The 12,826-nt window shown below is 41.6% G+C and overlaps 1 protein-coding gene across 1 annotated transcript in view; it reads left to right on the top strand.

Moving 5' to 3' along the window:
• The window catches only part of LOC120549247 (connector enhancer of kinase suppressor of ras 3-like), a 35,094-nt gene extending 26,154 nt beyond the window's left edge, over positions 1–8,940 (top strand). Inside the window, exons 5-13 of the mRNA XM_039785984.1 lie at positions 1,758–1,799; positions 2,664–2,783; positions 3,011–3,070; positions 3,789–3,857; positions 4,067–4,213; positions 5,548–5,672; positions 6,365–6,552; positions 6,674–6,760; positions 7,626–8,940. Coding sequence (XP_039641918.1) covers positions 1,758–1,799; positions 2,664–2,783; positions 3,011–3,070; positions 3,789–3,857; positions 4,067–4,213; positions 5,548–5,672; positions 6,365–6,552; positions 6,674–6,760; positions 7,626–7,915 — 1,128 coding nt within the window. The 3' untranslated portion in view covers positions 7,916–8,940. The remainder of the gene's footprint in view (positions 1–1,757; positions 1,800–2,663; positions 2,784–3,010; positions 3,071–3,788; positions 3,858–4,066; positions 4,214–5,547; positions 5,673–6,364; positions 6,553–6,673; positions 6,761–7,625) is intronic.
• Positions 8,941–12,826: the final 3,886 nt, after the last annotated feature.

Here is a 12,826-nt window from a genome sequence, read left to right as displayed (position 1 = left end):
TCAGCGCTTAGTTACGATCTGGCTCCTGTCTACTAAAAGGACTTTGGTTTTGACAAAGATATTGGATTCATTTGGATATCACGGACCGATCTCAGAGGGATTAGCTGCGATATTGTATTCACATGATTTGATGGTACTATGAAACGAGAGAAAATGTTCCATAAATGTTAAAGCTTGGTGGGAGACATGCCAAACCATGTCTGCAGCTTTTAATGATACTGTTTTGTTTCACGACCTCTAAACATCGAAATATGTATTTTTAGCTCATCCCTCTTGGCTCAGTCAATAGTGTAGTCATCCAAACATGGTCCAGTCACTAAAGGAAATATGCAGTTGCATGTTTACGCAAGCATAGCCAAATTCTTTCTGAAACCACCATATGTTCTTGGCTGACTTTAGAAAATATATTGTAGGGAAACAAGAGTTTAGGACCCATATATGTCAAATGAAACCTATTATGATTGTGTTTTTTCCTACTTAATGTTTTATATTGGCTTTTAATTTTCCCCCCAAGTAAGTGAAATGGGGAAAAGTCACGTCATGTATATTACTTAACCAAAAGAGCTTACTCCCTCAAACGAGCACTCAAACAGATGGAAAATAATATTTAGGTAGCCTAGGATGTACTCTGCTTTGATGTGAAGCCATCGCTCACTGCCACAGACAGTCGTTCAAATCTTGTCAGTGCAAACAAACTAACCGTATGACAAGCCAAATGCATTTGAAAACAGTCGCTCCCCTTTAGCCCAGTGGAATGTGCAAGCTATGGAAATATGGAAAAACTTGCTCGACCCCCATTCGCTGTCTGCACAATGGATTTACAAAGAGCAACAGAGCTGGCTTTGTACGTGGCACATGCCTGTGCATGTCACTAATACTGTGAGGGCCACGACACCAGTATCCCTTTATTTTGCATTGACAAAGGCATGTGGCTTGTGAGGGCTCTGGAGATATAAGAGACTTGTTAAAGGAGACTTTGTTGTGCTCTCTAGTTTTGACAGAAGCATTTCACCTGTGTTTTGACGTGTGGTTTCCCTTGGGGCATTTCCAGCATAAAGCCAATTTCATAACCCCCCCCCCTGCGTGCGCTGTGAACCCCCCTCCCCGGCCTGGCCAGGGGGGCCCTTTCACCGCCAACAACACAGTTGTCAGGGGAGGCTGTTGCCTCAGCTGTGGCCAGTCCAACTGCAGTCTATGAGTGCTGTGCTGGTAAACTTGGGATGGGACGGTGGACAGTCTTCCAGCTGACTTTGCAGATTCTTCCCCCAAACAACCATTAACACAGCTACTGTGTCTTATTTGACTTTAAGAAACCCCTGCCTCCGCTAGCCCACCCACTTTCAACTGTGAAAAGCAGAGATGCATCCAAATGTTTGCCGATAACCCAAGTACTATTTGGATGATGGCTTTCTGAACATCATTACATGTTTTCTCCAGTTGTTTCCCACCATGTCATCTGCACATTGTTACTATATGAGTGTTAGTATGGTATTTACGTTTCAATATAGTTTACCGAACCACACGGGGCATTATGCAATTATAGCCTCCCCCAGAATTTAGGCAGAGAGGTAATTTGAATCTAAAAGCTGTTTATTTGAGGCTGTTCTCCATTTTTCTCAGTTCTATATCTGGAATGCTGATTATATCGTATTTACCCAACCCCTATACTTGTTCTTCTCTCTAGCCATTCAATAACCTCTTTCCTGTTGTTTACTGCTCACATGCCTAATCTGTCATCGCTGTCTACTGTGTAACAGGACTGCAGCGTTTACGAGATGGAAGAGAAGATCCTGGAAGTTGTAAGTATACTATATCTCCTTGTTTCCCATAATGTAAACTAAATAATACCCTGAAGTTCCTATATAGTGGGAAAGGTCTGGTAAATCATTTGGGTAAATGTTTTTTTACAAAGAGATTGTGTGACATGCTCTCAGTGGCGAGGTCCATTTTTTTGATTGAATAGAGCAAAGAGGTCTATAGGATTGCCAGCAGAGGAGGCGGCTCTAATACGCCCAGGCCATCAATCAGTGTTTCCTGCTCCTGACACTTTCCAGACCCCTTGGGCTAATACTGGGCTTCCTCTAGCACTCTGTCTCTCTCTCTCTGACTACCCAAGTGAAGTCCAAGTGAAGAAATTAAAGCAGAGCATCTCTTTGTCCCTGTCTTTGTTTCATGCTCACCTCTACATTAAGTGTACACCATGTGTTCTAAACAAAATGCATGTGTCTGAGAAGAGATGGATAGAAAGTAATGATGACAAATGACAGGTTTTCTTTTTGTGAGACAAGCTAGGAAGAAAGCAGAAAGAAGAATAGTGTGCAAAAGGACTGATTTCAGTGTTCTGTGCGCACTGGTACGTCCAGTTAATAGCACACTAATGGTCCCTTTCAGCCCATTAAGTCTTGCACAAAACATGAACACACACACACACACACACACGTACACAGGGAGTAAAACAACCAACTGATTAAGGATAAGGTCTATGCGTGATGATTGTCACGAGAAGCCGTGTAACCTGACTTGTTCCAACCTGTACAACCCACAATGGTTATTAAAGGCACAATACACCATTAGAGGATTTAGCACACAGTTTGAGACGTTTAATTGTCTTGCGCTTCTTGTTTCATTCACTGATGCATTTTCATTTGCCTTTTCCTCTGCAGTCTAAGATTTTGAACAGCATCTGTGATCAGACCGTGAGAACTACCTCTGACCCCCTGATGAGCCAGTCGGCCTGCTTGGATGAAGTCCAGCTGACCAATATCAAACCGGGAGAGGGTCTGGTAAGGAATGCTGGGAGATTCTTTCTTTCTTTCTTTCTTCTTTTTTTTTTTTTTCTTTTTTCTTCCAGCCTTAAAACCAAATGTCTGCCTTCTGGGTTTGCAAGGCCAGGAATGCAGGCAATGAGAGTCAAATTGTGACCCTCACTTCTCTGTCATACATTTTTCTCCTCCCTCTGGGAATATTATATTTTTTACTGAGAATCTTGTGGGTTTTCTGTTGCCCTTAGGGGATGTACATCAAGTCTACCTACGATGGGTTACATGTCATCACGGGAACCACAGAACATGTAAGTATGAGAATACATTCAGTCCCTTTCCATTTTATGTCCTATGTCTTTTCTTTTTTTTTTCTCATTTTATATGGCCAACTTAGAAATTCCATTGTACCCTTAAGAACAAGCGTCTGATATTGCTTAAAAAAAAACACCTCGCTCTCATCCTCCTCCTCATCTTCCTTTTCATTGTCCTCCTCCTCTACTGAGGGCACACTAACTTATCTGAAGGAGTTAAGAACTGCTCACCCATAAAGGGAATAGTTTGTGATATTTACCGGTTACTGGAGTGCAGAAACAAACAAAAAGTCCTAACTTTCCCCACACTGAGACAAGCAGTTAGTGACTAATACACCAGCATCACTGCCACGGTTGGATCCTCACGCCTCCATGCCTTAATTGTGAATCAGGACCTGAATCATCACCAATAATGGCTAGTTAATCAAGTCTGACATCCGTGCGACAGGAAAAACAATTCAACAGATATTCATACACGCAGATAGTGTTTGTGTTTTCTCATGGATTGGACTCTCTGTTTATTCAGCAGATATTTGCTCTTTGGATAGAGAATTTTAAAGGCAGATTCCGTTGAAATCAGACAGTAGTGGCACTAAAGTAGCTCCAATTTCAACAATGTTTTGTAAATAGTATGTTGTGTGTTAGCAAGTGTCAGTGTTTTCTAAAAGTGGTTCATCAGGCTTTGACCTTTTTTTTTACTTTTTTTGTTCTTAAGTCACCAGCAGACCTGACCAGGAAGATCCATGCTGGTGACGAGGTGATCCAGGTCAACCAGCAGACAGTGGTAGGAACCTTTTTATTGTCTTTGGATATCTACATATTTGACCATACATGCTGTCAATTTGAGTACACACTATACATGTTAATGTGTGTGTGTGTGTGTGTGTGTGTGTGTGTGTGTGTGTGTGTGTGTGTGTGTGTGTGTGTGTGTGTGTGTGTGTGTGTGTGTGTGTGTGTGTGTGTGTGTGTGTGTGTGTTACTCTTGTCAATCAGGTGGGCTGGCAGCTGAAAAACCTGGTTGTCAAACTGAGGGAGGATCCCAAAGGTGTGGTTCTACTCCTTAAGAAGAGGCCCACAGGCACAACCGGTTTCACCCCCGCCCCGCTCAAGAACATGCGGTGGAAGCCCCCAGTACCACAGGTACATGCACACAAGCTCACACACTTCCTCCCTTCGTTATGGAGGACCAACAAAAGCCTGTGTTGTCTAGTCATTGTCAACCAATTATCAGCTTTTTAGGGAGTTGGTTCTAAAACAGCAAGTTCAGACAAGTGTCACAGAGCCACCCTGGAAGTGCTGATGGCTGAATGTAATAGAACATTGAGTGTTTCTTTGTGCACAACATCAGAGGCAAACAAAGTCCCATGATGTCATTCAGTCTATAATGATAAAGCTGGCAGCCTATAGTGTTGGAGTCTGGTTAGATTGTATCTGGTTTATAGGAGAGAAATTGCCCAGATGTTGCCATCAAAAGAAGACAATGGGACTAAAAGTCATGTTATCTGGGTTCACCCTTTTTTTTTTTCTTTTCTTTCTTTTCTTTTCAAAGCGCAAACGCCCCAAATGTCTATTGTCCAAAGAAAGGTCAGGGGTAGCTGAACATTGTTTGTGCTAATAAGGTTATGTCTGTAACCCAATTTGCTGTTTTCCCTCATGTGAACACATTAGGCTTAACTTAGCTTTTAACCACATCTCTGCACCTGAGTCCCCTTTAACAGACAAGGAGACAATTAGCCCGTTGTAAACTGGGACTACCAAATTTCAGGCTCTGGTATTGTCTTGTCATGCGTAGCCTGTTTTATAGCCCGAGAAGGCAAGATGAGAAGATATCAGATAAGAGTGGGTTTCTCAAAACAACAAAGAGCCTCTCAACACAAAGCTGGCCAATGTCAACATCATCGCCAGCATCTTGTTTGAACAAGTAGTCAGGGGTATCAGAGTTAGACATCTCAGTTTATCTGAGATCATACGGCTCCAGAAGGCAAAACCGAGACAAATCATACACCCTGATTCAGGAATGAATGACACTGGCTTTGTAATACTGTATAATTTGTACACATGGGAGCTATGGGAGAAAAAGGGGGAGAAATGGTCCCAAATCGGATGTTTAGTTTGTCATTATTATATTTCATCTACTACCCTGTAGCATGTAGGTCTGATGAGAATGGCATTGGATAAGAGTTGTACATCTAGACAAGGGCACAATGTTGTTGAGTGTTGGGAAACATAACTGTGGTAAATGAGTACAGTTTTAAGTACATGTCTCGCGGGCTATTTTGGACTTCACTTACAATCTTTCCATACCTCAAACAAGAAGGTTTATATTCAAGGAGACACACACAAGCACTTAAATGTCTCCCCACATGTGGTAAACTCCTCCCAGTTGCCAGCAAGTCATGTTTGGTCTTAAGAAACCGAGAGCAATGAATTCATTTTTTCAACCGTAAACATATATTGTGCTGCATTTTTTTCAGAACAATTCCTCCTTGACCAAAGCCCAGTCTCCCTGCGGCTCAGCTAACGGATCAACCAAAAAGGAGAAGCCGGCTATCGTGGACTTGTACATCCCCCCTCCTCCTCCAATGCCGTACACGCCACGGTGAGCTGTCCCATTTAATAATAATAATTTATACTCTTTGTTAAACCCCAGTGGGAAAATTACAATTTTACACTCTGTTAGAACACACTACAGTACACAGGCCTGAAAAACACACACACACACGTCCTATACATGCACAGATGGAGAGACGTCAGAGTGAGTGGGCTGCGACTGCTGGACAGGTGCCCTGAGAGGGGGTCGGGGGGGTGCCTTGCTCAAGAGCACCTTGGCAGTGCCCAGAAGGTGAACTGGCATCTCTCCAGCTACCAGCCCACACTCTGTACTTTGGTCCGTACGGGGACTTGAACCAGTGACCGGTTGAGTTCTAAAAGTTGGAGTATAAGAAATGGGCGTCCCGGACCTGTGATCGCCTACCTCCCTCCCCTCCTACTGCACATTCTGTTCTGCTTGTCTTCAGCCCACTCTGCTCCCACCAGTCCCACTATAGTCCTAATGCAAAAGGCTGTTCATCATCATCTTCCACCTCCAGGAGGATGAGAAAACTTGGTCACATTCACTTAAAATGCTAGAGACTGAATTTAAAATGAAGTTTGTAGCCTTGGCATCTTTATTTCACTGAAATTACAGTAACATAACATTATTTGCTTTCAAATCATCCTTATGGTGTTGTACTTTAAACTGTGAAGTGGGATGTTGTAATAAATAAATGAGCATTTGTTTTCCCCATGCAGAGAGGGGAGAACAGACTCCTTCTGCAGCATTAGTAAAAGACCAAAGGGCTCCGAGTCACCCAACTTCTATCTGGACCAGGAGAGCAGAAGACGCTGCACCATCGCAGATTATGACAAGCAAAGCGTTGGCTGTCCCATCGAGGCCAACGTGATCCAGCCCAGAATGAGGGAGCACAAGCCCTTGCATGGTCAGTAATCTCTCATCTCAAGGAAATCTTAAAAAAAAAAAAAAAAAAAAAAGCAACCTGTGGATATTGAATAATATAATCTCAAATGAATGAATGATAAATATGAACCTTTTGTCTCCAGGGAAGCCCCGGCCCCTGTCCATGCCAGTGGACACCTGTGTTGGAGTGGTAGATCCCTATGCTAAGCCCTGGACACAGGGAAGGAAAGGTAAGTACAAGCAATGCTTTCACTTTCAGGTGAAACCTCTGTTATTCCAAGTTTCCTGTTTAAACATCACTTGAAGGATTACGTCTTTGTTTTGACAAGCATACTATTTCTTACTCATGGTTCACACAAATTATTAGCAACAAAGCTACAAACTGAGAAGCATGGCGCACTACACTGTCATCACTTTGCCCACACGTGACATTTGAGCACATTGAAGTTGTCAAGAGAAAATATACAAGTCCAGAATATAAATTCTAACATATTCCCCACCAATAATGGTACCTTTACAACCAATTAAAAGGACTTTCAAAAATATATAGCAGTCCTTGACAAATACATGTATCCCTTATATGATCTCATGAAAGATCATGTTTAAATTATGCTTAAATTAATAAAGCATACAATATTTTAATTCACAGAGCCAGGCTCACTGTTTCCTCGTTTCTAATCTTTATGCTAAGCTAACGGGCTGCTTTCTCCAGCGCCATATCGAACCGATGGATATGAGAGTGGTATCGATCTTCTTGTCTAACTCGGCAAGAAAAGCCATTAAGATTATTAATAAGATATGTATTTCCCAAAATGTCCAACTAACCCTTTAAGCATAGCGCTGATCATGTTGCACACTTTGTTCTGAATTTGTATATGAAGGCAAGATATGCTAAAAGCATTTGTAAATTTGACTGCTTGTTGATTCATCTTTATTTTAGATCTCTAGTCTCAAAAGTTCAGTTCTCAATTATAAATTTGTGATTCATCCTATTATCATCTCATTTTTTGTATGAGAATGAGAGCTCCAAACGCCCAGTGCCTCCCTTTTTTAATGCCGTTGATAAACTGACTTCTGATTGTCTCTGGGCTTCAGGTGAAGACCTCCTGTACAGATACCTGAGCAACGAGAGGATCCCCACTATTGCAGAGGAGGTCCCCTCAGTGTCTCCTCCCTACAGGCCTGCAGGGGAACGTCATCTCGTCAGAGTGGACCACATCAGGGGCAGCCGCTACTACTCCAACTCAGACCTCCACAACAGCGCCACCATCCCTTACCAGGAGGACATGAAAAAGGCCCCCATAGGCCCCGCCTCCAAGCGTGCAACGGCAGAACGCTCACTACTGGTCAGTTGGATCACGCGGCTTAAGCTATTGACTCACTGATGATGCGCTTCCTGTCCGGGGCTTCCTGTTCCTGTCTTTTGTCCTTCTTCGGTGCCTTTTGATTTTTAACATCCAGCTGTTTTTTTTGGCAGCTTCGGGCTTTCTCACACTCCTCTCTCCCCAACCTCCATATTTCCCTGGTGTTACTACCACTACCAACTACTACTCCTCAACCAAGGCTTGCTTTTGTAGTACTCACTACATTACATCATCACCCCTTTAACACTGCCCACAACCCCTCCTCTTCTCTTGACTACAAGTCCCATCTCTGCCTCAAGAAGATAACAGTTTGTTCAGGTTTAGGACACTTTGGCCTTGTGTGTTGTCTATGGACGCCTCTGTACATATCAAGCTATGTCATGTTTCAGTTGAAATGCTCTCTGGTACCATTATTTAAAACTTCAGAAAACTTGCCCAATATCACTTCAGCTATTTGCTGATTTTGATTTTATTTGCATAAATAAGTTATCAAAAAAAAAAAAAAATACAGCATATTTTGTTAGTGAAACTGTGCTATAAATATACATGTTTTTTTTTTCTTTCTCAAATGAAACTTTTGTGACCGGTTAGTTACATTACCCTCTACCAAAGGTTGCCTCCTGTAAGCTATGCATATACTTCAGATAGATTTTTTTTTTATAGTCACTGTAGTTGACAATGCTGCATCAGTTGGTAAAAGGATGTTTATATCTTGTCACTGGCAAATATTTGTGCTGGTTTTAAAGCTATGCACTCTATTGAGTAAACTTGTATATCCTGAGTTTCAGTTTACTCTGCAATTACCCACCTAAAGGGCCTCTATACATGCAGCTGGTTGACTGTAATAAATGGTCTTTTTAAGCCAGTGTTTTGAACCAATCTTTGAGGACATACTGGTCAAATGGCCTTCTATTAGCTCACAGATCATGAGACAGAATGACAGTATTATTTAAGAAAATACAGGGAAGAAGTGTCTATTGTTGCTTCATCTGCCTTTTGTAAGTTTTGAATAGCATTTTATTAAAAATTGCAGTACATGTCAGTGATCTTTTGTATTGTCTTTATTTTACCATTGGATAATGAACATTTACTGCTAAATGTGTAACTATAATCTAGCGTGAGGGATGATATTTTATTCTGAAAACTACATTGGTAAACTATGCTGTTCTAGTATCAGTTTACATACCTAAAAATGACATTTTATCATAACAATCTGTCAGTCAAGGGCAGGTTTGGTCAATATTAACTTCCACTGAATATATGACCAACCTATTGAACCTGCTGGCTTTTTAACCTGCTTTGACCTTTTGAGGTGAACACTTCTGTTTTTTTTAAGCATTTGTTGAAACAGGATAGCTAATGTCAAGTTACCTTTTCTCTATATCTCAGATGGTGATGGTTATGCAACTACTTCCCTCTTTGATGAACTTTAAAATTCCAGCTGGGTGACCATATGGTCAAAGCAGGTTTTCCATCAGGGGATCTTATTCCTGCACATATGTTGCTTTTTAAACATTTAAAACCCAGGTTAGGATTACTATTCACCCATTTTCATTGATTTTTCATTGATTTGAAAAAGTGTTTGCCTGAGACGGATCAGCAACTTTCATCATGGAATTGAAGATCGGACTGCTGTCAAGAACAACCCACCACTCTCACCTCTTTCCCCTTTGCCTGTGTTTCTTTTTGCATGAATCAACTGAGTTTTTTTCTTATCTCTCCTCCACTTCTTCTTCCTTGTGTCTTGCTCTGCCCAAGCCTGCCAAGCTATAGTCGCCTGCGGTCTTCACTAATTTGCACTTTCAGAAAACCTGTGGTATGCCTAAATACTACCTGCACTCTGTTTAACCCACTGCTAAGTTTGCTAACCACTAACATGTTATGCCTGCACACACAAATGGTCACATGGGAATGATGGGCGGAATTATTGGTAGATTGTGCATGTGGGAAAAAAATAGTTAATCATGATCACAAACGGAGACAGAATGTTATGTTTCTCCATTTCTTGCTTCTTTTTTTTATTTTATTTTATTTTTTATTTTTTTACCTATTCTGGAGGGGACTTCCAAAAGATAGTTTGTAATAGAGATTCAAAGCACATACTATACAATTTGTTTATAATTTAGCTGCCCACAATATAAGATACTGCACTTTTACAGTATACATTTAAGTATTGTCACATAGTCATGTGTTGGATGACTATAAGCAAATACACCAAAATAATCTTAAAATGAGCACTGATCAGCAGCAGCTTTTAGGGTATGATCGTATGTCTCAATCAAACTAAGGCTTTCAGAGCAACTGCACCAGAATAGTTGACTCCATCTCCAACATGCGTTAACACGTGAATCTTATGTATCACAGGGACCTGACTGGCACTCTAGCAGTGATTTCCTCAACCGGTGAGACACACACACACACACACACACACACACACACACACACACACACACACACACACACACACACACACACACACACACACACACACACACACACACACACACACACAACCCACAAACACACACACACACACACACACACACACACACACACACACACACACACACACACACACACACACTTGTATAAGCACTGTGTTGCTTAGTCTATAGGCCAAACGAGAAACATAACACCAGGGTGGGTCTAATTTTCCTACAGGGAGTGACAGTGACGCACCGTGGAATCTTTTTAAAACAAGCCACAGGGTGCAGGGTCAGTGGGTGAGCTGCTTTTATGATCAGGGAAAATATCCCAAAGACAACCAGGCTGAGATTCATACAGGGCACAGAGAGAGACAAACAGATGGTGACAGCTTTAGGGTAAAAACCAGAGAGTTACTATCCATGTGTGACGGTATACCAATTGTTTAATGGTAGAGTATTAGGTAATCTTAGTCAATTTGTACCTGTGGCTTTTAGCAACTACAACAACATGTTTAGAAGTGATTTCCTAGACAAAGTATCTCTGCTCTGCTTCAGCCTGACAATCAAAAATAAAGAATTATTCCCTAATAGTCTTCCCTATGTACTCTGAGCAAAGAATCCTCAAATGTGCTTTGTGAGCCATGCTTAGTAAAAATTGTAGTATAAAAATTGACTAATATCAACTTTATCAAACCTCTGCAGATAAATTATGGTCCTTATGTTGGAGCAGTACCAACCTTTTCACTCCCTTTGAATGCTAAATTATTTTTGAGCTTTTTTGAGACATTATCTCTCCAATATGCAGGATGTTCTAACATGTCCCCCACACACCAATATGTCCATCCTTAGACATCCACCCACAAGACACCTTCACACGCTGCAGAATCTTTAGAAATGTCACTGTTATGACAAATCTGGATTCTTCTACGCTTCCAACTATAAATAACCACATCCCACTGCTAAATGTGACGTCATCCGAGGATTGCTATTCCTCTGGCTCCTTATCCGTGGCCCCTGTATCTCCTCTAGTCTTGGATGTAGGGCCTGAAGAGGTGTGACTCCCCACATTAACACCATGATCGATGACTAAAATGCCTCGCACAATACCCCCCCGCCCTCCCCAGCAGATCTATTCTAGGAGCCGCACACAAACACATGGCATCCGTGTTTGTCACACGCTCGATCAAAACACATTACTCACATTTAGAATATATAGAGAGATGCTATTGTAAATCTTGCAGTTGGTGGAGGTTTATAAACGTTCGACGCTGATGCAGGCAATGGAATTTGATTGACGGCAAATTTAATCAACTGTCATATTAATTTTGCCGTGTTAATCCGTTAAAAACAAACCCATTTTTTTCCTCATGACAAAGCATAAAATGTGAAGGTGCATCAATTTGATTCCTATGTCATTTGTCAAAACCATCAATTTGGTTATCCACAAAAAAAAGGGGGAACAGAATGTGTGGGCGGGAGAGCGTGTCTACAGAAGTATTTGAAGTTGCAACACCTGCAAAAAACATCAGTATTTCCTTTAACAAACTATTAATTTAAGGAGGAGACGACGACGTGAAGATTGATTGATGACAGGAGGAGGAGAGCACCAAAAATGTTAGCAATCGAAAGGCAGAAAACAGGAGACAATTTCATACCCTGAAATTGCAGGGAGAGGCCCGGTTTAGGGGAAATCATGTATTTTGAGCCTTGGGAACAAGTTTCGTGTCTAACCATGCAGCTGTGGCTGGTTGTCAAGTGCATTATCAGAACCACTGGTACACCAACTAAATGCCCTCTCCTAAACAGTCTCCATGGGATCTGTTTTGTTCAGGCCATAATATCAAAGTGAGTTGGATAGGAACTTAGATAAAGATCATGGCTAGGAAGCAATGTGTATGGGTTGGAAATGTTCACACTTCTGTCTGATCTAAAGTATGACGGCTACGTGAAACTTCTTGGTACTGCTTGACATCAGCTTTACTGGTCAGTTTAAAGTGTTGACTTTTACTGTCTCTAATTTGTTCTTCCAGGTATAATCAACCACAAATACGATCCTGGTCCTTCTCTCAAGCAGTAAGTATATTGTGTTGGGTCAGTCTGTCTGAAAAAGAAAGAAAAACGCTACCAATCCTGCTGATGAAAGAATGGGTGTACGTATGTGCAAGTGACTGAGTTAGTGCACTGTGAGGAATGCCTCTGGCCTCGGGAGGAGGAGGTGAAACCGAGTGCCTCAATTACAGGCCCATTACGTTTCACATACAGATATGACAACATACACACTTTTCTCTTGCGCTCTCTATTGGACACAAACATACAGCAATGCAACATGGAGGTCTTAAATGACGATTAGGCCTCTGTCAGTCTGAATCAACACTATGAAACTCTTCCTTATTTTTTTAAAGATTATTTTTTGGGCCTTCATTTATAGCACAGCTGAAGACATGTAAGGGGAGAGAGAGGGAGAGGGGGAATGACATGCAGCAAAGGGCCACAGGTTGGAGTCAAA

This window comes from Perca fluviatilis, chromosome 20 (genome assembly GCF_010015445.1).
Source record: "Perca fluviatilis chromosome 20, GENO_Pfluv_1.0, whole genome shotgun sequence".
NCBI lineage: Eukaryota > Metazoa > Chordata > Actinopteri > Perciformes > Percidae > Perca > Perca fluviatilis.
Note: the sequence above shows the minus strand (reverse complement) of the source record. Positions and strands in the feature narration are given on the sequence as shown.